At 57.8% G+C, this 25423-nt stretch overlaps 3 protein-coding genes across 4 annotated transcripts; all 3 read right to left on the reverse strand.

Annotated features, from left to right (window-relative positions):
- Nucleotides 1–984: 984 nt before the first annotated feature.
- ENSA (endosulfine alpha) lies at nucleotides 985–3827 on the reverse strand. Its single transcript, XM_054179156.1, has 3 exons — nucleotides 3524–3827; nucleotides 2696–2821; nucleotides 985–1459 (listed from the first exon to the last, which is right to left on the reverse strand). The coding sequence occupies exons 1-3, from the start codon at nucleotides 3578–3580 to the stop codon at nucleotides 1289–1291; spliced, it is 354 nt and encodes a 117-aa protein (XP_054035131.1). The 5' UTR covers nucleotides 3581–3827; the 3' UTR covers nucleotides 985–1288.
- Nucleotides 3828–4853: 1026 nt separating this feature from the next.
- On the reverse strand, nucleotides 4854–11911 carry GOLPH3L (golgi phosphoprotein 3 like). 2 transcript variants are annotated; one of them, XM_054179147.1, is made up of 5 exons: nucleotides 11810–11911; nucleotides 11020–11213; nucleotides 7503–7634; nucleotides 7246–7360; nucleotides 4854–5296 (listed from the first exon to the last, which is right to left on the reverse strand). In XM_054179147.1, the coding sequence occupies exons 2-5, from the start codon at nucleotides 11200–11202 to the stop codon at nucleotides 4869–4871; spliced, it is 858 nt and encodes a 285-aa protein (XP_054035122.1). In that variant the 5' UTR covers nucleotides 11203–11213; nucleotides 11810–11911; the 3' UTR covers nucleotides 4854–4868. The 2 variants fall into 2 exon arrangements, with proteins under 2 accessions (XP_054035122.1, XP_054035121.1); XM_054179146.1 differs by lacking the exon at nucleotides 11810–11911 and having other exon boundaries at nucleotides 11020–11277.
- Nucleotides 11912–13613: 1702 nt separating this feature from the next.
- HORMAD1 (HORMA domain containing 1) lies at nucleotides 13614–24597 on the reverse strand. Its single transcript, XM_054179126.1, has 14 exons — nucleotides 24548–24597; nucleotides 23800–23851; nucleotides 22898–23042; nucleotides 22060–22123; nucleotides 21342–21378; nucleotides 20958–20978; nucleotides 20822–20848; nucleotides 20241–20308; nucleotides 19663–19814; nucleotides 18340–18596; nucleotides 16862–16916; nucleotides 15824–15900; nucleotides 14674–14754; nucleotides 13614–13855 (listed from the first exon to the last, which is right to left on the reverse strand). Exons 2-14 carry the CDS (start codon nucleotides 23830–23832, stop codon nucleotides 13775–13777), a joined length of 1098 nt encoding a protein of 365 aa, XP_054035101.1. The 5' UTR covers nucleotides 23833–23851; nucleotides 24548–24597; the 3' UTR covers nucleotides 13614–13774.
- Between the last annotated feature and the right edge of the window lie 826 nt (nucleotides 24598–25423).

Here is a 25423-nt window from a genome sequence, read left to right on the forward strand (position 1 = left end):
TTGTTCTGGTTGGGTTTGGGTTGGTTTTGGTTGGTTTGGGGTTGGTTTGGGGTTGTTCTGGTTGGTTTTGGGTTGGTTTTGGTTGGTTTTGGTTGGTTTGGGGTTGGTTTGGGGTTGTTCTGGTTGGTTTTGGTTGATTTGGGGTTGGTTTGGGGTCATTCTGGCTGGTTTGGGGTTTGTTTTGGATTCAGTTTGGCTCTGTTCTGGTTGGGTTGGGGCTTGGGGCTGTTTGTTTTCCTTTCAGGCCTGGAAGAAACAAAAGGGGGAAAACAAAAGGTGAGACAAATCAGAAGCAAACCCAAGCTTGAGGGGCCTGAAGGTGTCACCACAGGCCTGCCCCCATGCTCTGCTCCTCAGCTGCCCCTGGGGGTTTATCCCCAGTCCTGCCAGAGGTCAGCTCCAACAGCTCACATCCACCTCACCAGCTGCCCCTGGCCCCCACTCTGCAAGCACCAAAGCCATCAGGCAGGGGCTGCACACAAGCAGAGAGGGCTCTGCCTGCCTGCCCCACACTGCTGCCCCCCCAGTGCCCTCCTGGGCATCAGCTCCCCACCTCCTGCTGCCTGCTGGGAGAGGAGCCAGAAGAGAGCAGGGCAAGAGGAACTGCCCCCAGACCCTTGGGGCAGCTGCCAGCCTGGTGCCAAGTTCCCTCCTGGCAGCCAGGCTCAGGTGCAGCCCTGCTGGGACCTGGTGGCAGCTCCAAGTCCAGCCCTGTCCTGTCCTGGGAGCTCCTTCTGCCAGCAGGGAGCAGAGCCTGGGAACTGCACCAGCAACACAGCCACCTCCTCCTCCCTGCCCATCAGCCAGGCTCTTCCCTGTGAAGCTCCAGCACCTCCCCCACCCCCACCCCAAGCTCCAGACCCTCTACCACAGCTTCTGCCCACCCAGCCCCTCCCCTGCAGGCATCCCCACCCCACAGCTCCCTGCTCTGCTCTCCCCAGAGCCCAGCACAGGACTTCCCTCAAGGCTTTCCTGCTTCCTCCTCCTGGACCCCCAAGGAGAAGCCAGCACTTGAGTGGCTCTGCAGGTGAGGATGGTTTCAAACAGCAGGAAGGCTTAAGGCTAAAGCCAAGCTCAAGCCTCCCTGTGAGTCCCAGGCCAGGGATGCCTCTTGCTGACCTTCTCTGGGGGGGTTCACTGTAAGCACTCACAAGAACTACATGGGGTGCTCCCACCCCTCTGGGACTGTGAGGTTCAATCCATTTGAGCCAAAAGGAAAAGAAAAGACCAAAGAAAACAGAAAAGAAAGAGGAAGGAGAAGCAAAACCCAAGAGCCTGGGGGTGCAGGCTACCCTGCCAGCTTGCTGGTGACAAGGGAGGACTTTCTCTGGGGCAGGTCCTGAGGCGTGGGGATGTGGTCTCCTGTCACCAGGTTCTTGTCTGGCCCCATGCTGGGCAGCTGCTTGTTCTTCATCTTTGCCTTGGCCATGTTGTAGTCACCAGAATCAAAGTACTTTTGCTGGAAGAAGAGAGGAGTTTGGGTTACTTTCATCTGCTGCAGCAGCAGAGACACAGAGGCCACAAACAGCAGCACAGAGCTGGCAGGGCTGGAAGGGAGCTCAAGGCTCAGCCAGTTCCAAGCCCCCTGCCATGGCAGGGACTCCTCACACCACAGCAGGCTGCTCACAGCCACCTCCAGGCAGGAGGCTTCCACCACCTCCCTGGGCAGCCTGTGCCAGGCTCTCAGCACCCTCCTGGGCAACAACTTCTTCCTCACAGCCAGTCTCCAGCTCCCCACTTCCAGTTCTGCTCCATTCAAAAGGGCTGGGAGGGATGCTGCAGGCACTGGAGCAGGGCTGAGGAGGAGAGGCTGAGCCCTGGGGCTGTTTGGCCTGGAGAAGGGAACCTGACCAATGGTTACAAACCTCTGAAGGGGGGCAGCAAGAAGGGGCCAGGCTCTGTTCAGTGGTGTTCTGGGATAGGATGAGAGGCACAGACACAAACTGGAACCCAGGAGGCTCCACCTCAGCATGAGGCTGCTGGAGGCCTGGAGCAGGCTGCCCAGAGGGGTTTGGAGTCTCCTCCTCTGGAGGCTTTAAGCCCCCTCTGGCTGTGTTCCTGTGTGCCCTGCCCTGGGTGATGCTGCTCTGGCAGCAGGGCTGGACTGGAGGATCTTCAGGGGCCCTTCCAACCCAAACCATTCTATGCAGCTGGCTCCTGGGGAGGCCTTTGGAGGGAGTACAGTCAGAGGTTTGGCTTTTCACACTGGTGCCAGCATGGAGCTGCAGCCAGCTGACTCACTGCTGTGCTCAGTGCCCTTTGCACAGGCAGAGCAGAGGGCAATGACTCAAGCCTGAAGCACCTCAGTGGCCTACTGAACCCTGGGGAGCAGGGCAGCAGGCAGCCTGGGATTCTTGCACCTTTTCTGCCTGCAGACCCCAGGTGCCAGGCCAGGATGTGGAGAATGGGGTGGAGTCCTCTGCTGGGGGAGATACACAGAGCAAAACCACCTGAGAGGTGGCAGCTTTGGGGTTCTGAGCAGGCAGAAGCCCTTTGTGCTTGACCACAGCAGCCCTCAGTGCTTCAAGCTTGTGGCTGCTGGGTGCCAGTGCAGCTCAGGCACTGGCAGGAACCTGCCCCCTCGGCCTGAAATGACTTTTTGCCCTGGAGAATGTGGTGGTGGTGCTCTGGCCTGGCTGGAGCTTGCCTGCCCGTGCCAGGAAGGGAGATAAGGACAGGGAGCAAACACCAATACCCCTTTCTGCAGCCTCTTCATGAGGAAGTCAGAGCCTCCAGGCTTCTGGCCTAGGTTGGGGTATTTGGCCTTCAGCTTTGCCTCTTCTGCTCTCTCGGGGCTGACAGTTTCCTTCTCCTGTGTGTCCTGGAAAACAAAGAAGGGGCTGGAGAGTCCTTCAACACCCTCGGCTGTGCCTCCCCTCACGACCCCCCTCACGGGAGGCTGAGCGCCCACCTGCGTGCAGCACATCTGCCTCCTCCCCGCACCCTCCCCCAGCGCTAAACCAGCGCCGGGGAGACGGGAAAGGCTCCTCCGAGCAACCCCGCGCTGCCGGCAGGGGATGGCAGCAGCTCTGCCTGCGCCCCGCAGCAGGGCCGACTGCCCCGGGGGTAATCAGGGCACGGGGATGCAGCGGCCGATGCAGCCGGCCCGGTACGCCCGGGGCCCGCGGGCAGCTCCGCCCCTGCGGGGCAGCCAAGGAGCCGCGGCCAGGGCTGGCGGCACAGCCCCCGCGGTGGGCCAGGCAGGGAAGCTGGGGGCGGCTGGAGCCAGCGCCGGTTCTCGGGGGCGGCTACGGCAGCCCCGCGTACCCCTGGCCCCCGAGGGGCGCAGCCAGGCCAGGCCAGGCCACCCCCGCACTCCCCAGGCCCCTCCAGCCCCCTCCCCACGCCGCCACGGGGAACCAGTCACGCACCGACCCTGCCGGAAGTCCCGCCCTCCCCAGCCCCTCGGCCAGTGAGAGACTAGCGCACATCTGACGGACACCAGGAGCAACCAATAGCCGCACAGTGCTGTGTGGGGCTAAGCCAATGGGAGCCGGTCCTGCCCGACCCTGCGGTTCCCTACCTGTTTCTCCTGTCCAGTCTCTCCCGCGCGGGCGCCGGTACCGATCGGGGCTGCCATAGCGGCGGTGGAGGGGCAGCCTCCGCGCCCGCACGTCCCCCGCTCCGCTCGGCCCCGCGCTCTACTCCAAAATGGCCGCCGCCGCCCCCTACCGCCTCCGCTACCTGACGGACAGGAGCGCCACCCAATAGGCAGAGGGAGGCGGCCTGGGTGACATCATACCTGACCAACCAGGGCCCGCGGGGGAAGGGAGGAGGAGGAACCGTTGGCCAATGGGAAGTAAGGCAGCACCACGTGGGCAGGACGGAGGCCGGGGCTGCCGCACCGCTGCGGGAAGGGGCGAGGAGCGGAGCCCGGGGCCGGGCAGCGGGGCCACAGCAAGCACCCCGGGGCTGCAGGAGCTACTGGGGAGGCCTGGAACCCACAGCAGTGCGAACGCACCAGCCAGGCTCGGGGGAGCCTTTCCCAGGGACAGCCCTAGCGCAGGGGACAGGCCCATGGAGACGCAAATGGAGCCCGGGGAGCCCCCGTGAAGAGCGCCGGGGCCAGGAGCAGGTCACTGGGTGCAGGCAGGGAGCTGCAGCTCAGACCACCTAGCAAGGTCGTGACAGGAGTGGCACCAGCGCGGGACCTCCCCTGGGCCACCTTTTAGCCCCTGCCAGCACCCCAGGGCGGCTGCACCAGAATGAACTACACAGGAGCCCCTGGGGCCGCAGAGAAATGCATTTAAAGGAACTGCAGGAGAGTATAATGGTGAGAAAAATAAAAAATCACAGTTTTCCTCTCATTGGGCAGGGCAGGGGTGTGACAGGGGTGCAACCCCGGGGCAGGGCAGGGGTGTGACAGGGGTGCAACCCCGGGGCAGGGCTCCACAGCCGCTCCTCAGTAGTGCTGAGGGCCCTGGGCTGCCCCATGGAGCGGTCCCAGCTGCCAGGCACCCCCAAAGCAGCTCCCTGCCTGCTCCTCTGCCCCTAGCCTGTTCTAGGAGTGTCACAGAGGAGCTCACGCTGCCCAGGCAGCTCCAAGGCCAAGTCCTGTGCGTGGAAGAGGGGACCACGGAGGCAGCCAAACCAGCTGGGAGCGGAGGCTGCTCCACAGCCCCTTTCCTGCTGTGGCTTAGCCCAGGCTGGGCTCTGCCATCTTCCAGCTCTCTGCTGGCTTCAGAACAAAGCCCACAGGCAAGAAGTCCTGCGAGGGGAGTGAAGAACCACCACCACCTCTCCCCGGAGGCGCTGGCCTTTGGAGGAGGGAGCGAGAACTCCGCACCCTGCCGCGGGAGCTCCACGCCCACACATCCCCAGGCCTCACACCGAGGCAGAGCTTCCCCCAGCCCCGGGCCGGAGGCTCTTTAGGACTTGTTGAAAGCCGCCAGGACGGCCCAGATCATCTCTGCCCCCTTGGCTTTGGCAGCTTCCGCCTCGGGGTCCACCTCCAGGAGGTCCTTGGTCCTGTTGACGGCCAGGTCGTACTTGTCGTCGGCCAGGCTGGCGAAAACGTTCTCCAGCACGTCGGAGGAGTGAGCCAGCACCAGCAGCGCCAGCGTGCGGCGCTCCATGCGGCGGGGCTCGTTGACCCAGCGCTCCAGCAGGCTGTCCTGCAGGCGCCGCAGCAGGCGCTGCTTCTCGGCGGCGTTGCTGACCGGGTGCGTGGTCATGTCGAAGAGGAGGAAGTTCTGCTTCTCCGTGCCCAGGATGCCCTTCTCCACCAGCGCCTTGGCCAGCCGCTCCCGCACGTTCCGCAGCTGGTACTGCAGCTTGAAGGGGTTCCAGGTCTCCCCTGCGGGACAGGAGACTCAGCTGCAGGCTGGGGGGGTGGGGGGAGGATGGCTGTGCCCCCCCAGCCCCCACCCCCGGGCGAGCCTGGTGCCCGCTGCAGGAACCCTGCCAGGAGAGGCTGAGGTTGTTCAGCCTGGAGAGGAGGAGGCTCAGGGGAGGTCTCATTGCTCTCTGCAGCTCCCTGAAGGGAGACTGTAGCCAGGTGGGGGTTGGGCTCTTCTCTCTAGCAACCAGCACCAGAACAAGAGGACACAGTCTCAAGCTGTGCCAGGGGAGGTTTAGGCTGGAGGTGAGGAGAAAGTTCTTCCCAGAGAGAGTTGTTGGCCACTGGGATGTGCTGCCCAGGGAGGTGGTGGAGTCCCCACCCCTGGAGGTGTTCAAGAGGGGATTGGATGTGGCACTTGGTGCCAGGGTCTGGTCATGAGGTCTGTGGGGACAGGTTGGACTCAGTGATCTTTGAGGTCTCTTCCAACCTTGGTGATTCTGTGATCTTCAGAGGTCCCTTCCAAGCCCTAACATCCTGGGACCCCTTGGCCTGACTAAACCTGCAGCAGGACAGGCTGGGAGGAGATCTGCTGCAGAGCAGCCCCAAGGAGGACCTGGGAGTGCTGGTGGATAACAACCTCCCCATGGGTCAGCAATGTGCCCTGGGGGCCAAGAAGGCCAATGGGGTCCTGGGGGGCATGCAGAGGAGTGTGGCCAGCAGAGCCAGGGAGGTTCTCCTCCCCCTCTGCTCTGCCCTGGGGAGACCTCCCCTGGAATACTGCATCCAGTTCTGGGCTCCCCAGGTCAGAAGGGACAGGGATCTGCTGAGGGGGTTCAGGGGAGGGCTGTGAGGATGAGGAAGGGGCTGCAGCACTGCCTGGGGAGGAGAGGCTGAGAGCCCTGGGGGTGGTTAGGCTGCAGAGGAGACTGAGAGGGGATCTGAGAAATGTCTGTAGCTAGCTGAGGGCTGGGGGTGAGGAAGGGAGGCACAGGGACAGCCTCTGCTCACTGTGCCCTGGGACAGGCCAAGGGGCAGGGGATGGAGACTCCAGCACAGGAGGTTCCAGCTCAGCAGGAGGAAGAACTTCTGCACTGTGAGGCTCACAGAGCCCTGGAGCAGGCTGCCCAGAGAGGCTGTGGAGTCTCCTTCCCTGGAGCCTTCCCAGCCCCCTCTGGATGTGTTCCTGTGGGAGCTGTGCTGGGCTCTGTGCTCCTGCTCTGCAGGAGGCTGGACTCAGGAATCTCCAGAGGTCCCTTCCCACCTCTGTTATCTGTGATCCTGTGCCTCTGACCCACTTCTCCCATCAGTCCAAGCTGGCAAAGCTCCCAGCAGCCACCAGCTGCAGGTCCCTTTGGAAAGCCTCTTCTGCCTAGGACCTTGGATCCCAGGCTTAGTGAAGACTCAGGATGAAAGAAGAGGCAATGGGGAGCAAGGTTCCACTGATCTCCCACCAAAACAGACCCAGGAAACCATTATCTGCCCCAGGTGGTGGAGGCCCCAGTCCTGGGGACTTTCAAGGTCAGGGTTGAAGAGGCTCTGAGCAACCTGATCTAGCTGGGGATTCAGATTGGATGTGAGGAGGAAGCTCTTCCCCAGGAGGGTGGTGAGAGCCTGGCACAGGCTGCCCAGGGAGGTGGTGGCAGCCTCCTGCCTGGAGGTGTTTGCAGCCAGGCTGGAGGTGGCTGTGAGCAACCTGCTGTGGTGTGAGGAGTCCCTGCCCATGGCAGGGGGTTGGGACTGGCTGAGCCTTGGGGTCCCCTTCCAGCCCTGGCAGCTGTATGGTTCTGTCCCTGCTGACTGAAGGGAGGTTGCAGCAGGTGAGCTCTGAAGGTGCATTCTATGTTCCTCAGCTCTGCTGTCAGTCTCTGACCACCTGCAGTGGAGCAAGGGAGTGGCCAAGCTGTGCCAAGGGGCAGGGGCAGGCCCCGGGGGAGCTGAGGAAACGCCTCTCAGGGTGGCCCTACCAGTGAGGAGCTCTATCCAGGTCTGCACTGTTTCTGCAGGCTCTGTGGCCTTGATGTGTCGCAGGGTCTCATCCAGCAGCACATCACCAGTGGGGACATCTGACTTCAAGAGCACCTGGAAGGACACCATGGGAGCATGGCCTGAGGCCGGACACAGATCCACCGCTCCCCCCAACAGCCCAGCCCCGGCTGAGGGGGCAGGGCTAAAGCCCTGAGGCAGCTCAGGCTGCCAGGCCCAGCTCCTGTGGCACCTTCACCTTCCTCTCCAGCAGCCTCTTCCTCCTGAGGGAGAGTGGCTCCAGCTGGATCCGGCCGCGCAGAGCCAGCTCGATGAGGATGCCGCCCCGCAGGCCCGAGGAGATGCAGTCGTTCCAGAAGGAGGTGTACCCCTGTGGGGAGAGGATGCATGCAGAGGGGAGGAGAAATGGGCAGCTGAGTCCTGCCAAAACCCACCACCCCTCCCAGCCTGCTCACATCCTGCCCAGCTGCCTCTCCCAGCTTCCAGAGGTCTGGGAAACAGGAGCCACAAGGAAGCAGCAATGCAATTAGAGGTTCTGAGTCCAGGGAAGGAAGATAAGGGGGGAGCAAGACACAGAAAAAGCAGCTCCCACTCAGCATGGGGCAGGGACCTGGGCTGAAACTGTAGCCCAAAAGATTGGCATTGGCACCAGGATGAAACCTGGGCTGGGCTGGAAGGGACCTCGAAGCTCAGCCAGCTCAAGTCCCCTGCCGTGGGCAGGGTCACCTCCCACCAGCCCAGGCTGCCCAAGGCCTCATCCAGCCTGGCCCTGAACACCTGCAGGAGGGAAGGGACAAGGCAGGAGGAGATGGAGGGCAGGTCAAAAGCTACCAGCCCACAAAGCACCCTCCCAAGCCTCCTTCCTAAGGACAGGAGGCTGAGAACAGGCAGCCCTCCTGCACAGCAGCTTTCCCACTGGGTGAGGGCCAAGCCTTGTGCCCAGCAGGTCTGCTTACCCACTGCACCTGGACACCAGGCTGCTCTGCCTGTGCAGCACACAGAGCCACACAAAGAACTGGAAACAAGCCCCAGTAAAATCAATCTGTATTTGCTTGCTTTGTTTCCTTGTGAGGGAAGACAAAGCAACCTTTCATCCCTGCCCTGCTGACTGCCCTCCGCGGCAGACACCCCTGGGGCTTCTTTGTGCTCTGGCACAGACACCTCAGGAACCTGCTGTGCAGAAGGAGGTGTGGAGGGGACCAGAAGTTGCCTTTCACTGAGCTGGAAGAGAAGTTACCCTGAGAAAACAGTAAGGGGCTGAAAGCAAACAAGTTGGAAGCTCCTGGAGTCAGACTAGAGGAGGGTGGTGGAACACTGGAACAGGCTGCCCAGGGAGGTGAGGGAGGTCCCCTCCCTGCAGCTACTCAAGGTGAGGCTCAACAGGGCTCTGGGCAGCCTGATCTAGCTGGGGATGTCCCTGCTGACTGCAGGGAGGTTGGACTGGATGAGCTTTGGAGCTCCCTTCCAGCCTGGACCACTCTGTGATTCTTGCAGCCACCTCTCCTGGAGGGACAGGCTGGGACCTGATGAACTTCCACTGCAGCCCTGGCTGTGGCTCCAATTCTCCTGGTTTGGCTTTACCCCAATCATCAAACCATGAGTGAAGAACAGAGAAGTGTATCCCCTGATCCTCCAGGACCTGCAGGGGGCTCCAAGAAAGCTGGGGAGGGACTTTCAGGGTGTCAGGGAGGGAGAGGACTGGGGGGGATGGAGCACAACCAGAAGTGGGGAGACTCAGATTGGCTGTGAGGAAGAAGCTCTCCCCCAGGAGGGTGGTGAGAGCCTGGCACAGGCTGCCCAGGGAGGTGGTGGCAGCCTCCTGCCTGGAGGTGTTTGCAGCCAGGCTGGAGGTGGCTGTGAGCAGCCTGCTGTGGTGTGAGGTGTCCCTGGCCAGGGCAGGGGCTTGGGACTGGCTGAGCCTTGAGGACCCTTCCAGCCCTGGCAGTTCTGTGCTCCTCTGATTCCTTTTGAGCTGGAGGAATGCGGAAGGAGAGGCTGGGAGGGGAGGGGAGAGGGTGAAACCCCAGCAAGGTTGGGTTGGGTTTTTTTTGCACCTGTTGTGCTCTCCTAACTTCCTGGTGGCTGAAGGATCATTACCAGGAACCAGCAGGAATTAACCAAGCCAAGTTCACTACCAACTAGCCCAGGAAGGAAGCAGATCCTGCCAAGCTCCTGGGCCCTGCTCAAATATTTGCTCCAAAACTGCCTGCACCTTCCCTTCCCAGCCCTGCCCCCTCCTGCCAGCAAGCCCCAGACCTTATCTGGGGTTGTGAAACAGGGCAGCCAGGAGCCCTCTCTCACCCACACAGCCCTGAGCCCTCCCCTGCCACACCTGTAAGTGTGGTCCCCATCAGAAGCCACGGCCTGAGCAGCTCTGTGTGACAGCAGGGCAGCAGCTCAGACTAACTGGGAAAAGAAGTTCAAACACCTCACAGTGGCTTAATACCCACCCAGAGACATGGATGAAGAGGAGCTTCATCCACCACAGCTCTGACACCCACGGTGCCTGCTCTCCTCAGAGTGGGAGGAAGGAAGCCCTCACAGGAAGAGTGCTCCAGGAGCTGAAAAACCTCTCTTCAAGGCTCCCCTCTGCCACCACCAGCCCAAGGAGGGCCTTGGGCAACTGATTAGCTTCCTGTGGCCTCAGTTTCCTCTTCTATTTAACAGGAGCAGCAGACTGCCCCAAAGAGATGGAGCTGATGCATGTGCTAAGGAAGACAAAGCATTGGCAACACAGCAGCTGAGCTGCAAGAGAGGAGATCTGGACTGGAGATCAGGAAGAAGCTGTTGACAGTGAGGGTGGGGAGACACCAGAACAGTTTGCCCAGGGAGGCTGTGGATGTCCCCTCCCTGGAGGTGTTCAAGGCCAGGCTGGAGGAGGCCTTGAGCACCCATGGCATGGGGTTGGAACTGGATGATCTTGAAGGTCCTTCCCAACCCAACCCATTCTGTGGTTCCATGATAAGGGCCAAGCATCTCCAAGAACTCAGCACAAGAGATCATCTCCAGTCCCCACAGCTCATTCTAGGCATGGCTGAGAACTGAGCTCCTGTTGGCTGACAAACAGAAGCCAATTCAGTTTGACCAGGGTCACTCTCCTGCAGAGAACCACCCCCACCCCACCCCCCCAGATCATCAGCTGCAAAGCTTGCCCACTGCTGCCAGGGCACTGCACACAGAGGCAAGACAACCACCCAGCAAAGGTCCCCAGCCCCCCTGCCTGGCTAAGGAAACCAGCAGCCTGTAAAACAGAGACCTGGTTCCCACCTCCTCTGCCATCACTGCTTCCAAGTCTCCCTCCTGTTACCTTCCCTTGCCTGGCTCTGTGCTCTCCAAACCTGCCCCTGCTGTAACTTGCAGCAGTGTTCAACCAAGTGGAAATTGAGCTCAGGGTGTTTCAGCAGGGGGGGTTGGATAGGAAAGTGGACACTGACCACTTGATGCATAGGGTGAGGCTCCTTCCACCACACACCTTTGACCCTGGCAAAGAACAATGCAGATGGCAGCCACACAATGCCACGAGGCACTCCTCACCTCCAGCTGCTCCCCACAGCCCCCATGGCAGAGACAGAGGGACAGCACTTGCAGAACTCAGCTGCAGGCAAAGGTGGTTGGCACTGAGCAGGTGGCTTTGCTGAAGACCATCCAGGGGGCTCCATATGATCCCTTCTGCTGCTCACCTCAAGCCTGACCTCCAGGGACGCCAAGGCAGCGCTGCCACCGCCGTGCATGCAGCTGCCAGATGCCAGCCTTACCTCCTTGTCCTTCAGCCCCAGAAGCAGCACCTCCTCCATCAGTGTGAGGCGGATATCTTTGGAATCATCAGGTTCCTCCTCGTTCAGGTCTCTGTCTGCAGCTCCATCTTCCTCACCGTCAGGCTGCTTGTGCGAGCTCCCTCCCGCCTCAGCGCGCCGTGCTCGGCGTGTCAGCGTCGTCATCTCCCCTCCAGCTGGACACAGAGAGCCAAGCTCTGCCCACCTTGCTTTTCCTCGTGTTTTCCAAACACGCGGCCCTACGACAGCTCAACAGCCCGAGGGCCCAGCCCAGGCTCCAGGGAGGCTCAGACAACTACAAGGGTCACTCGCCCCTCCTACCCAGGAACTCTGGCTCACCCTGCCCAGGACGGCCGTACCAGGCAATGAAGCAGCGGCCATGCTTGAGGAGACGGTGGCAGCTTCAGGGAGAGAAGAGCTCGGAGCCACAGCCGAGACCTCCACCCTGCGGACCCCTCGGCCGCGCACTCCAAGCAGAGGCGAGGTCCTCACCCCAGCCAAGATGCGAGACACCCGGCAGCGGCCCAGGGCAATGTCGAAAAGCACCTTCCCCGGCATAGCCCTTGGCTCCCAACGCGCTGCCCACCCGCAGCTGGCACTCGCCTCGTCCCGGGGGTTCTCACGTCCGGCCCCCAACCCCTCCCGAGCACTCCACACCCCCTGCGGCCGCAACGAGACCCCAGCGGTTTTCCTCCGCAGAATACGCGCAAACAGCGAGAAAGCCGCCCCCGGCGCGAAGCTTCGGAACTAAGGAACAAAACCCAGGTCTTACCCTGAGCCAAGGTCGCCCCCAAACCTCCCCCGCGATCAAACTTCGTGGCCTGGGCGACGAAAAGCTCCCGGAGGGGCCGGGGAGGGGAGGCGGGAGCCGCCCGGCCACTTCCTGGGCTCGGGGAGCCAATGGGAGCCTGCGCGGCCGGGAACCACCAATGAGCGCGGCCGGAACGGTGAGACCGGCCCCGCCCCCCGTGCGTCACGTGTGGCGCGCGCTGGGAGGCAGCGGGCGGAGGGGTCCCTGGCTGGGGCAGCGCCGGGAGCCGGCGAGCGCCGAGCGCCCCGCGGCAAGCGCCGCCGCCAGCGCCCAACCCCCCGCACCCAACCCCCCGCCAGCACCCAACCCCCCGCAGCTGCTTTGGGGGCTTTTGTGTTTGGTTTGGTTTTCCAGAGCTACTCCTGCCGCGCTCGTGCCCGCCGCCCCCACTCCCCGGGGCGGCACGGAACCAGACCGAGCAACCGCCACCCGCCGAGCGGGAGCAACGAGCAGGAGCTGCTTTCAAGAGCAGCCGTAGCCAGCAGATGGAGAGGCGATTCTGCTCCTCTACTTTGCTCTGGTGAGACACACACCCCCCCTCCCCGCAGTGCTGTGCCCAGCTCTGGGACCCCCAAGACGAGAAGGACATGGAGCTGATGGAGAGGGTCCAGAGGAGGCGACCAAGATGACCAGAGACTGGAGAACCTCCCCTGTGGGGACAGGCTGGGAGAGTTGGGGTGTTCAACCTGGAGAAGGCTCCAGGGAGACCTCAGAGCTGCATTTCTGTCTGAAGGGGATCTGCAGGAAGGCTGGGGAGGGACTGTTGAGAAGTGCTTGGGGTACGGGACGAGGGGCAATAGTTTGAAGCTGGAGCAGGAGGGATTTAGGTTGGGTACTAGGAGGAAGTTCTGCAGCATGAGGGTGGTGAGGCACTGGAACAGGTTGCCCAGAGAGGTGGAGGCCTCATCACTGGAGACTGAAGGCCCAACTTGATGGGGCCCTGAGCAACCTGCTCTAGCTGGAGGTGTCCCTGCTGAGTGCAGGGGGGTTGGACAAGATGCCCTTGGAGGGTCCCTTCAAGCCAGTGCACTCTGATCACCTTTGCTTGTTAAGGTACAGACACAGGCAGCAGCTCCTAACACTGTTTAATGGAAGATGACAAAAAGCCTTTCTCAAACATGTCAAAGGTGCTCAGCCATCCCCACCCAGAGCCTTGGGCAGCTCTTTGCCACACAGAAGCAGCTTCAATTCGTTCAGAGTGCAGGAAGAATGAACCCTGTGGTCAGAAAGGGCACCGTGCCCAGCCCCTGCAGCTCCTCTCAGCTGCACACAGGTGTCTCCACATAAGCTCCCAGCACTGCTGCCACAGGGTAAAGCTTTCTGATCAGCTCTCACCACAGCTGTGCACAGATCCCTGCATTTTGGCACAGAATATGGCAGCTGAAGGTATGATGAGTTCTTGGGGTTTGATTTACTGCTGCCCAAGAGCCTGGAAGGGATGCAGAGGGTCAGCCCCTCCCCAGCTGTCTCAAAGGAAAATGGTGGCAGTGCTGCAGGGGACCACACAGCCCTCCAGAATGCTCTGGAAATGAACCCAAGACTTGAAGCCCCCTGAGACAGGCTCAGCTTTGAAACACAGCCCAAAGTAAGTGGGGAGACCTTGTGCTGTGGGTAGTGTTGTTCCCCCATCAGCATTCACACAGCTCATAAGAGGAGAGAAATCCTTCCCTGCACTGCAGGCATTCCCTCAGCTCCACCTGCAGGTAGCTCCCTGCCTTTCCTGATGGGCACAGCCTCAGCAGAAAAGCATCTTCAGCTTTCCTCAGCTATGCCTCCTGACAGGTTTTCTGCCCTTGAAACACTCAATTTGGGCCACAGATAGAACAGAAACTACCTCTAGAAGGTATTTAAACACAAACATTCAGGTGAAACAGCAACGTGGAAGTGGTGTGGAGCTCAGGAAGCCAGCAGCAGGGAGATGGATGCCTAGAACTGCTCCTTTGGTTCACTCATCTTCCTCCTCTTGGGCAGCACATCCTGGCTGGATGAGAGCTCCAGCTGGTGAATCTGCCAAGGGAAAATGGATATGGTTACAGGCTGGTGCAGGGCACAGACTGTGGCCTGTGTCATGGCCTTAGCCAGTTTAATGTGGAAGGAAGGGACAGGGACAGCCTCTGCTCACTGTGCCCTGGGACAGGCCAAGGGGCAATGGATGGAGACTCCAGCACAGGAGGTTCCAGCTCAGCAGGAGGAAGAACTTCTGCACTGTGAGGCTCACAGAGCCCTGGAGCAGGCTGCCCACAGAGGCTGTGGAGTCTCCTCTAGAGACTTTGCAGCCCCCTCTGGATGTGTTCCTGTGTGACCTGCACTGGATTCTATGCTCCTGCTCTGGCAGGGGGGTTGGATCTCCAGAGGTCCCTTCCAACCCCCAACACCCTGTGGTCTGTGATGTGGGAACAGCTCACCCTGAACCAGGCAGCTGCCTGTCCCACATCAAGAGCTGTGGGGGGAGAGCAACAGGCTTGCCCTTGCTATTCCCTGGTCCCTGCCCAGAGGTGCTCAGCCTGCAGGAACATCTTGTTACTGTTTCCTGGCAGAACTGACCCTGAAATTCCTTTAGGCTTAGCTTTGTTTTCGTTTTCACACCAACACATTCAGCCAGAGTTGCAGTAACTGTCCCTTTCTTAAACGGAAACTGCCACACCTCCCAGTCACTGAACCATCACTCCTGGGTCCCTTTCCTGTGGGGCAGTGTCCAACCACTCTGCTCCAAGCTTGCAGCATTCATGGGGACTGTCAGCATGAAGTGCACTGAAAGCATTTTATTCACCCTGGGGAACAGGAAAGGCTTGAGGAACACAGACTGAAAGCAGAGCAATACTAACAGTGCTCTGAAATACCCTTCCACTCCTTGTCCTGCTCTCTGACACGTTCAGTTCAGATGTCTTGCTTGCCAAATGGTCAACCTGCAAGCCAGAGCACAGAGGCAGTCCTGTGACAGCAGTAACAGCAAATACATGAGAGGCTACAGCAGGGTTCAGGGCCCTGGCTCTGCTCACCACAGCACTTCCATGGAATGTCAGTCCAGGAGCCATACCCATTGCAGCCTGCAGCAGATTTACAGCAGGCAGCAGTGTGAAGCAATCATTTTGATGCAGAGAGGCCTCAAGCACAGCCCTGCCAGGAGAGGCTGAAGGAGCTGGGATTGTGTAGCCTGGAGGAGGCTCAGGGGAGGCCTCATTGCTCTCTATAACTACCTGAAGGGAGGTTGTAGCCAGGTGGGGGTTGGTCTCCTCCCAGGCACCCAGCACCAGAACAAGAGGACACAGTCTCAAGCTGTGCCAGGGGAATTTTAGACTCGAGGTGAGGAGAAAGTTCTTCCCAGAGAGAGTTGTTAGCCACTGGGATGTGCTGCCCAGGGAGGTGGTGGAGTCACCATCCCTGGAGGGGTTCAAGAGGGGACTGGCTGTGGCACTTGGAGCCATGGTTTAGTTAGTCTTGTTGGGTGACAGGTTGGACTTGATGATCTTTGAGGTCTCTTCCAGCCTTGGTGATTCTGTGTCACTCACTCAGACCTCCCTGGGGCTATTCTGCATCCAGAAATCACAAGGACCTGTGTAGGAAGCTGTCCTCCACACTTTGCTCTAAGCAGGGAGCACAGCCTGAGCTTTCAGTCTGAGTAACAGAAGTGCACTTGAAGCTCTGATCAGCCTCTGAACCAAGCTGTGGCCTGTCAGAGTTGGTGAGATTTCTCTTGGGCAGAGTGTTTGGCTGTGGCAGTTGATGAACATGGATGTTCCATCCCCTTCTCTCAACACCAGTCACATCACCTGCTTGTCTCACAGCCTTTTGTTACTGCTTCTGGTTGCTTTCCAGTGCTTGCAGTGTAAAACCCTGGGAGGTCAAATCTGAAGGCAATTTATTGCCTATAGTGAGGAAACCTTTAGCAGATTCCCTCCTGATCACTCTGAGCAGGAAAGAAGCTTCACAGAAGCTCTGCTAACAGTTCAAGATGACAGAGCAGAGTTTTCCTACCTGAGGAGTAGACACGTGGAGTTTCTGGTTCCCTTCAGCCTTCTCAACTTCATCTTCTTCCTGAGCCACATTTGGTTCTGCAAGAGAGTTAAAGCAGAGTGCTGACAGCCTGCTGGTGCAGCAAGGAACACAGACACTGTGTGACTGCAGGGAACAGGTGCTGCAAAGGGCTCCAGCTGCCTTTGCTGGAAACAGGCTGGAAGGTGGCCAGGGAAGGGCCTCTCCTGAGGACAGCCTGAGGGAGCTGCGTCTCTGGCTTGGGGAGAGGAGCCTGAGGGTGACCTCATTCACCTTTATAAAGATGTAAAGGCTGAGTGCCCAGAGGCTGGAGCCAGGCTCTGCTCCATGGTGCCCAGTGCCAGCACAAGTGGCAATGTGGAAGCTGAGGCAGAGGAAGCTCCATGGAAGCAGGAGGGTGATGAAGCCCTGGAACAGGCTGCCCAGGGGGTCGTGGAGTCTCCCCCTCAGGAGACATTCAAAAGCTGCCTGGATGTGTTCCTGTGTGATCTGCTCTAGGTGACCCTGCTCTGGCAGGGGGGTTGGACTGGAAGAGCTTTGGAGGTCCCTTCCAACACATCACACAGGTAGCTGTTTTCCCATGAGTCTCACTCAGTCCACCTCAATGTCAAACTCCTCTGTGGACACAAGGCTTGGTGGTCCTGATTCCCCCACAACCACCCAGACTGAATCAGTCTCTGGAGATGTTTAGGAGCAGGCTGGATGAGGCCCTGAGCAACCTGGTCTAGCAGAAGGTGTCCCTGCCCATGGCAGTGGGTTGGAACTGGATGATCTTTAGGGTCCCTTACCCAAACCATTGTGTGATTTGCTAACCAAGTGCTTCACAGAACAGAGCCACAGCAGAGCATCAAAGCATTTCTCTCCAAGAATGTTTGTGAAGAGACATTTTGGGCAATGCTCTGTGGCAGAAAATTGGAAGTTTTCCTTTTAGTAAGGAAGGGAAGGAAAAAAGGCACAAACTGAAGAGATCAAGAGAAAATCCAACTCCCTGCATCTGAGAATAGACACAGACAATGTTACCTTGAGCCTCTGGGGTAGTTCCTTTCCCATCCTCATTGCCCAAGACTGGATCTTCCTAGATGAAGAAAAAGGTCTATCACTCACTGAAGGGAAAGCAGGAGGAGGGTTTGTATTTGGATGCTTAGGGCCAGGGTTTGTTAGAGGGATTCTCAGAGGAACAAACTGTTGGAATGGTTGAGCCTGGCAGGGAGCAGGCAGGCTGCCTCGTGGTACTTCATTCCTAATGCAGGCACACAGTTAACTGCCAAGGAAAGCAGCTGTCCAGATGCTAAAAGGTGACTAAAATGCTGCTAGTGCATCGATTGCCACCTTCCTATTGCCTGGGAAAGAGCAGTGCAGGGGAAGGCCAAGTGGTTCATTTCCATCCCATCACCCACCGGCCCTCCCAGCAATGCCGACTGAGGGGGCCGGGCCCAAAGCACTGCGGCTTCCCCCTGCCCCTCCTCCTCCCCTACAGCCACTAGGGAGCAACACATCTGCAAGGATCTGCTGCCTGCCCCAGCCGACTCCGCAGGAGTCTGCCTGTGCGGGGCTGAAGTTCCTCCCAGCATTAACTTCAGCCAGACCAGCTCAGTCAGAGGCAGAGGAGGCTGTGCTCACAAGCCAGAGCTACACTCACACAAGGAATGCACTGAACAGGTACAACATTTACACTGTCATACAGCTACTGACAACCAGCAAACACCCCCAAGCCCCCTGCTCACACCACCAGAGAAGCCTGCTCCACTGCCCCCCAGGAGAGAGAGTTGTTGAGAGACAGCAGCGGGTTAGGCTGCAGCCAGGGTCAGGCAGAAGCAGAGCAGCCAAGATCAGAAGAGCCAAGGGATGGGGATGGCAATGAAGTGTGAAGCACTGCTGGGGTGCAGCTTCCCTCACCCCAGACACCCAGCCAAGGAGTTTGTTTGGAACAATCTTCTGGTTTCCTTTTCACACCCAGCAGTGATTCATTTCTACTTTCCTACTGTTCTGCTCAAAGTCTGCAGCTGAATTCCAAAGGCAGAGCCTAAAACCACCACACTGCCTCTGGCCTCAAAGAGGAGGGATGCAAAGGTGCTGGTTTAGCCTGAGCTGTAGCATCATCAGCTGCATGCAGCCTGCTGTACAAGAGGCTCTCAGAGCAGATTCCTGGCCAGCCAATACTGTTTGGCTGCAGCAGCTCACTCAGGACTGGTAGGAGGCACCTCCAGGGAGGTCTCACCCAGTTCCTGAGCATGGAGGTGCAGAAATGGCTCCTGCACCCCCAGCACAAAGCTGCCCTGCCTGCTGCACCTCTTCAACACTGCTTCAGCAATGACAGGTTGCTAACTGGATCAGTGAAACTGAAGCCAAAAGGTACTGACAAGACATTGGTTTGTTTCAGCCTATCTGGGGACAGAGGTTTGCCACAGAGCAGGACACAGGGGAACAGTCACTTGTCCTCTGCTAGCCTCCAAATGCCAACCAAGTCAACAGGCTACACAAAAGACTTAAACTCTTACATCCATGTCCTGGTTCTCTTCCTCTGGCTCCTCGTTGTCCCCTCTGAGCACCTGGTGGGGCAGGTTCCTCCCTCCAGGCTTCAGCAAGCTTTTATCCACGCTCTCCATGCGCTGCTTGTCAGTTGTGACTTTCACTTTCAGCATGTGGAAGGGTGTTGGCACTTCCCCCACGTTCAGGTACATGGGCTCCCCCTTGAATATCATCCCCTCACATGCCCCCTCCTTAAACCCAGGAGGTTGGTAGTCAGAGGGTGTAACTGCAGGGAAGAATTCAGTAGGTGTGTTAGGATGCACCAGGCTCCTGCAGTCATCACCTGCATGACAGGAAGCCTCTTTCCCTCCCTGCATGGAAAGAGGGACTCCAAAAGGGTTCAATGTGGGGAAGGGAACAACCACTATTCAACTTGGCCTCAATGAAGTTCTGTTCCCCCCTTGCAGCACAAGGAAAACACCATTAAAGCTCTCTGAAAGAGCTCAATGCAAAGAGAAGAGCTGGAAGCTCTGAGTTTGTTCCTTTCCCCCTTACAGCACAAGCAAAACCCAATTAAAGCTATGTGAAAGAGTTTAAAATGCAAAGAGAAGAGCTAAAAGCTCTAATCTTGTTCTTTTTCCTCTTCCAGCACAAGCAGAAGCCCCTTGGAGCTATCTGAAAGAGCTTCTGGATGCAAAGAGAAGAGCTAGAAGCTCTGAGTTTTGCTTCTGAAGCAATAAATACCTCCTGAAAGCAGAGTTAAGACATTCAAGTGGTGATCCAAACTAGAACCAGCCTGGCAAACAAGTTACATCCTGGCAGGAAAGCTCTGGGGTTAAAACCTTTGCTGCAGTGGAGTCAGTGGCCAGGCTGTGTTCCTGCTGAGAGAACACTGCAGGACCCCAACTTCAGGACATGGTCATGGAGGTAGTGGGTAAAAGGTTGGACTGGATGATCTGAGAGAGCTTTTCCAACCTGAGCAGTTCAGTGATTCCATGACCAGATCAGAGCTTCAAGTGCACTTCTATTACTCAGACTGAAAGCTCAGGCTGTGCTCCCTGCTTAGAGCAAAGTGTGGAGGACAGCTTCCTACACAGGTCCTTGTGATTTCTGGATGCAGAATAGCCCCAGGGAAGCCTGAGTGAGTGACACAGAATCACCAAGGCTGGAAGAGACCTCAAAGATCATCAAGTCCAACCTGTCACCCAAGACAAATCTGCTCCCCTTGGAGAACAGAGAGGTGCAGAAGAGCTTCATGTCCCAGCAAACACAAGGATTCAGCACGAGACTGTTCCTTGTGAGCTGTCTTCCAGGGTGTGAGCACAGCTGGTAAGGGAAGATGGCAACAGTACCTTCATCATAATAGAAGAGCTTCATGGTCAGGCAGACATCCCTTGGCAGGGGGCTGAGGTTCTGCATCAGGACAAAGATCTTGCGGATCAGGAGCACGCTCGCTTTCCTGGTGTCTGCACAGGGGACTGTGGCGTCGCTCCTCCTGTCCTCACTGAGGAGGGACACAGCCCTGGCTTGTGTGCACACACAGCAAGCCATCCCCAGCACCAAAACACAGCCTGCTGACAGACTACCAGTGTCAGAAGCCCTGTGGCCCAAGGGCTGAGGTTACAAGCACTGCAGCTCCTCATCTTGTCCCAGCAAGCTGCACGTCCTCTGCCCTTGGCAGGTCAAATCCTCGGCCAGGGCCTTCGTTGGATGTGAGGTTCCAGCCCCCGGGGCAGAGGCAGGGTTGGAACCAGATGGTCTCTGAAGTCCCTTCTAACCCAAACCATTCTAAGTCTAAGCTAACAGTGTATGTTGATAAGAGGAGTCTTGAGATCCAGAATTAGGGAAGGAAACCCCAAAGAGATGACCTCTGGAGTGGCTGTCAGCAGACTGTGAAGGCCCAGAGCAGAATGAAGTCCCGGGGCAGTACCTGCCAAAGTCCAGCAGTGGTCCGTGGTGAGTGTACTTGAACTTGAAGTGGTAACACTCCGTGATTGCCTGCACACAAAGCCAGCCATTAAGCTATCAGATGTCAAGAGGACTCAGTGATGCTGCTTCTGTCAGCTATTAGCCTTGCACTGAAGGGAAGTTGTGCTACCCTGATCCCCTCACTCGCACTGCTGCTGCGGTTAGGAACAGTGTGAATGGATACAGGCAGGGACTGGGACCCCCACGACCTCCACTCCTCAGAACGAAATACTCGTTCCCCCCGAGCACATTTCACAGCCAGCAGAGGGCTGCTGACACCTGGTGGCTAGTTCTCCACAAGGAAGCTCCAGCCATTTGTTATGCAGTTAGAACGCTGCACCCTTAGGGACATTCCACTCTTCGAGGAGCCTTTGGGGGTTCCCGCAGCGGCCTGAGAAGAAGCTGACACCAGGGGGTCAAAGGCAATTCACATCCTCGTTACTGGATACCTTAGGATGTCCTTTCATGACTATTGCTTACACAGAGAGTTCAGCACAGCCAGGCTACCATTGGCCAGCCAGGGAAATACCCCAGCAGACTTACCTGAGGGTCTGCTGGATGGGTATAGACCTGGAGTGTGGAAGGAAAGAGAGGAAACAGGAGTGAGAAGCGTGCCCATCCCTGAGCAGCCACCTGGAGAACAACAAAACAGTCTGCCTTGCTTTTCACAGGTACTTACTGCTAGCAAAATCATCCTCAGCTGTTGGGAACATGACCAGAGAAAGAAAAAGAACATTAAATGGATTCCACAGCCCACTCCTGCTTTTGGGAAGCAACACAGGCAACTGAGGCCTGTTGGGAGAGAAAGCTCTTTACATGCTCAGCTCCTTACCTGTCTAAGGAAGGATTTGCTCAACTCCTAGCTACAGCTGACTTTGAAGTGTTTCTCTTTACCAAAGACACTCTCCTGAGGTGTCTGAGCCTCCCACATTGTAGCTCTCTCTATAACCTGCTCAGCTCCTCCCTAACCAGACAGTCCTAGAGCTACCCTGGCAGCTACTGGGCCTACATAAATGCTTGGTGCAGTACAGGTGGAACAGCTAAATGATTCTGGAGGACTTACATATTTCTTCTGCAAGGCATCATAGCAGCCTAACATCCTGCAAAAAGCAAATAGCATTGATCACCTACTGCCCCTGAGCACTTTGATTCTGACCAAAGTAGTCCCCAAACCCTGAAATCCTTCTGGTTAGCCTTGACATCTTACCAGAGCACTCACAGCATCATTCAGGGTTGGAAGGGACCACAAGGATCACCTAGTTCCAACCCCCCTGCCCTGGGCAGGGACAATCAATACTCTCACAGCTGTGAACAGGAATGAAAGCCAAATAAATCCCTCCAGCCCCAGGTGACAGTGCTGGCACTCAGCTTCTGCAGACAATTCTGCCTTTGAATAGAAGGCCTGGATGTAAAGGCCAAGAGCATCACTTCCTTGCATGAAGCTGCAAAATGGCAACACTGCATCTCCTGTTCAGCCAGGGAGGAACCAGTGGTTAGATTCTTACACCTATGAGCACTCATGTGCAGCCACAGAAGCTGAAGGTAATGGCTGACCTCTCCGTGGCCAAGGACTGGTGCCCTGCTAAGCCCTTCTAGGAGCACAAGTGTGAAAGCCAGTCACCTCTGCCCTGCAGCACACAGACCTTGGCTGCCCATTTCAAACAGAACAAACTGCTGACACCACACACTGGAAGCACTGCCTGGGGGGTTGTTCAGCCACAGCCAGCCACTCTTCCCTCTGCATCATGCTATGAGCTGCTGTATCAGCACTGTTCAGTTACCATTTCACCAGCTGAGCAGAGCCAGGGCAGTTCTTGTCTTCCTTTAGAATTTTGACACAGACATCTACAAACAAAACAAAACAAAACAAATAGAACAGAATACACACAGGAAGGAGCTGGAGGTGCTGGGAGGTGTCCAGAGGGCTGGAGCTGCTCTGCTATGAGGCCAGGCTGAGAGAGTTGGGGTTGTGCAGGCTGGAGAAGGCTCCAAGGAGACCTAATTGTGGCCTTCCAGGATCTGAAGGGGGCTCCAAGAAAGCTGGGGAGGGACTTTTGAGAGTGTCAGGTAGGGATAGGTCTGGGGATGGAGCAAAACTGTAAGTGGGGAGATTCAGATTGGATGTCAGGAAGAAGCTCTTCCCCATGAGGGTGGTGAGAGCCTGGCACAGGCTGCCCAGGGAGGTGGTGGAAGCCTCCTGCCTGGAGGTGTTTGCAGCCAGGCTGGAGGTGGCTGTGAGCAGCCTGCTGTGGTGTGAGGGGTCCCTGCCCATGGCAGGGGGCTTGGAACTGACTGAGCCTTGGGGTCCCTCCCAACCCTGCCAGTTCTGTGACTCTGTGCTTATTTATCTAGAACCCAATGCAACTCCATTGCTAAGAAAGGGAAGTTACCTCCCTGAAAACATGTCAAAGGCAGGCAGGTGCAGTGCAGGCCTGGTTCTGAGTTACCAGCACCACTAGAACCAAAGCCAACAACCTTAGTAGTGAAGTTTCCATACCATCAATAAAAATCAGTAGTGCCTTTAATCAAGAAGGCCAAGTGGCTTTAGAAATGCTGAGGGAGTTCTTCCACACCCCTGTGACAACACACTTGGCAAAGAGCCATCCCAGCAGCCTTTACCATCCATGTATCTTGTTCCATAGGCACTTTCAGGGAATATTCCTCTCAGGTAGGTGATGCAGGACACTGCTACTGCCAGGAGTCTCTTCACTACCACCAGGGATTGCTGCTCAGTAGATATTTTGGTAGGAAATGCAACTGCACTCTGCAAGTGAAGACAAATGAAAGGATTCATCTCTTACCCATGGCAACCAACCTGCACAGGCTACCATCTGGCCCAAATGGCTGCTCAGAGCTTTAAATGAATACAGAGAATGAGATCCATCATTTATTGAAGTCAGAATACCCCCAGCACTTGTGTGAGGTGCTGCAGTGGCTCTGGGGCATAGCTGGTTCATGCTAAGTGCATGGCCACAAAGCTCAGACTCAAAGCTGGTTTGCTCTGAGGCAACTTTAAGTCAAGGATTGAACCAAGTGAAGAAGTATCACAGAGCACCTGAGTGCACTCCTGCAGCTGCAGTGGCTCTTCTGAGTCAAGCATTGAGTGAAGCCTCTGACCTTCAGGGGAAGGAATTCCTGAGTGCAGAACACTGCCTGGAGGTGGGTTGTGTGTTTCAAAACTGCACTCTCTGCTTTGGCACACTGCTGAATTCCAGTGACATCCACCTGCCAGAGCAGGCAGATTCCAGTGGGGGCAGGAGTTGCTTTAGTGGTGTTTTGGAGGTGGCTTTGTACATATTTAGTTATATTTTGCATCAAAATTGCAACTTCTAACTGCTAGACAAACCACACCTCAGCACTGGGTCATGGTAAGAGTTACAGGGGCTGGGGTTAGCTGACTGCTTAAGGGCCACGGTGGTGTTAGGTCAATGGTTGGACTCCATGATCTTAGTCCTGGTTTCCAACCCAAACAGCTCTGTGATTCAAGAAACACTGTGCTGAAACAGACAAGAAAATCATACCACACAGTTCCTTTGCTTCTGAGCAGTTGCCATTTTGTAGATTCTCTTCTGTCTGTTAATAAAACATCTGCATTAAGACTTGTTTGACCACCACCCATGCAAGCCCAGGCTGCTGCCATTCAGCTGGACAGGGCAGCTACCAACCTACACCTCCTGCACATCTGCTGTGTGCCAGCTCAAATAAGCCCTGAGATGTTAAGGAAGCAGAGGAGGGCTCTCAGTTGAACCAGGAGAATGAAATGCTTGGTGTTCAAAGCAGCACACAGCTCCCCCAGGGCTGCAGGATGTGGCAGCTAAAGTAGAGGAGGAAATTCTTCCTCCTGGGTGGGATGGTGAGAGGGGTGAGACACTGGAAAAGGCTGCCCAGAGAGACCTCAGCTTCTGGAGACTTCTCCCCAGCTTTGGGTTTTTTCCCAAGCCCTGTTTTCATTAAACCTCAGCACTGAGAGGCTGACTGCAGCACACAAGCTTCAGGGAACTGAAGAGAGAACAGGGAAAACACCTTTCCTACCCAGGGAACTGCACTCCACAACTTCATCTGAGCCTCCACCACCCCACCTGGGCCTCGACATCACCTGGGCCTGCACCACCTCACCTGGGCCCCGACCCCACCTGGGCCTGCACCACCTCACCTGGGCCCCGACCCCACCTGGGCCTGCACCACCTCACCTGGGCCTGCACCACCTCACCTGGGCCCCGACCCCACCTGGGCCTGCACCACCTCACCTGCCCCCAGCACGCAGCTCACCTCAGCACCTCTGTGCCAAAGGCTGACCCAGAGGAGCCGCCTGTGGCGGCACCACCACCCCCGCGCTGGCCACAGCCTGGCAGAGGGCAGAGGAGGAGCCGGGGCCGGAGGCGCCGAAGGCCTCAGCTCAGCCTCCCCTCACGCAGCGGCGGCCCCGCCCCCTCCGCGCGGCCCCGCCCCCCGCGCCCGCCCGCGCCGCAGCCAGGGGGCGGCGTGCCGAGTGCAAAGGGCGGCGCGGGGCGCGCTGTGCCGGCGCGGAGCGCTGCGGGCCGTGCGCAGCGCCGCCGCCGCCCCGCGCGGGGTGCCGCGTGCGGTGGGCGGAGCGCGGGAGGGCTGCTGAGCAGCAGCCAGGGCCGGGTCCAGCTCCTGCCGTGGCCAGGGGCAGCTGCTCGCAGCCCAGGCTGCCCACGCTCCTGTCCAGCGTGGCTGTGGAGGTCCCACGGCTTCTATGCGCAACCTATTGCCGCTGATGCAACCAAGGCCACCTACCATGGCTTGTGGAGCTCTGTCTGACTGCAGCTCGCTCCTCAGTGAGCCGTGGCACTTGGCCTCTGCAGGCACTGCCTCCACCATGATCCATTCCGCCTGAGGCTCTCCCCCCAGAAGCAGATGTGAGCTCAGCTTTGTGGCCTCTCAAGTCAGCTCAGGGGATCTGGGCTCTGCTTCTGGGTAGACTAAACGTTTTCAACAAAGGGTTTGTGCTCAGGCTGGCAGCGTGGGAGCTGCAGTGGCCCCAGAATACACTCTGGGTTTGTTGGTGTTGAGCCATGCAGATGCTAACTGCTGTTCTAGTCCAGGCCAAAGTATCTTCCTGAAACCCAGAGGGCTGGGAAGGTTGGCACAGCAAAAGAGCTTTACTCTCAGTCTGGGAGAGTT

The sequence above is a fragment of the Dryobates pubescens genome, assembly GCF_014839835.1.
Source record: "Dryobates pubescens isolate bDryPub1 chromosome 41 unlocalized genomic scaffold, bDryPub1.pri SUPER_41_unloc_1, whole genome shotgun sequence".
NCBI lineage: Eukaryota > Metazoa > Chordata > Aves > Piciformes > Picidae > Dryobates > Dryobates pubescens.

What these genes read in the sequence shown, in the direction of transcription:
- ENSA (XM_054179156.1), bottom strand. Translation starts at nt 3,580, where the DNA reads ATGGCAGCCCCGATCGGTACCGGCGCCCGCGCGGGAGAGACTGGACAG. An exon ending in AGACTGGACAGGAGAAACAG is followed by an intron (nt 2,822 to 3,523) that starts GTAGGGAACCGC and finishes TTTGTTTTCCAG; the next exon opens with GACACACAGGAGAAGGAAAC. An exon ending in TGAAGAGGCTGCAGAAAGGG is followed by an intron (nt 1,460 to 2,695) that starts GTATTGGTGTTT and finishes CTCTTCTTCCAG; the next exon opens with CAAAAGTACTTTGATTCTGG.
- HORMAD1 (XM_054179126.1), bottom strand. Translation starts at nt 23,832, where the DNA reads ATGGCAACTGCTCAGAAGCAAAGGAACTGTGTG. An exon ending in ATGCCTTGCAGAAGAAATAT is followed by an intron (nt 20,979 to 21,341) that starts GTAAGTCCTCCA and finishes TGTTCCCAACAG; the next exon opens with CTGAGGATGATTTTGCTAGC. An exon ending in GAAGGGTATTTCAGAGCACT is followed by an intron (nt 13,856 to 14,673) that starts GTTAGTATTGCT and finishes TTCCCTTGGCAG; the next exon opens with ATTCACCAGCTGGAGCTCTC.
- GOLPH3L (XM_054179147.1), bottom strand. Translation starts at nt 11,202, where the DNA reads ATGACGACGCTGACACGCCGAGCACGGCGCGCTGAGGCGGGAGGGAGC. An exon ending in TGGGGCTGAAGGACAAGGAG is followed by an intron (nt 7,635 to 11,019) that starts GTAAGGCTGGCA and finishes CTCTCCCCACAG; the next exon opens with GGGTACACCTCCTTCTGGAA. An exon ending in AGAGGCTGCTGGAGAGGAAG is followed by an intron (nt 7,361 to 7,502) that starts GTGAAGGTGCCA and finishes GTGTCCTTCCAG; the next exon opens with GTGCTCTTGAAGTCAGATGT.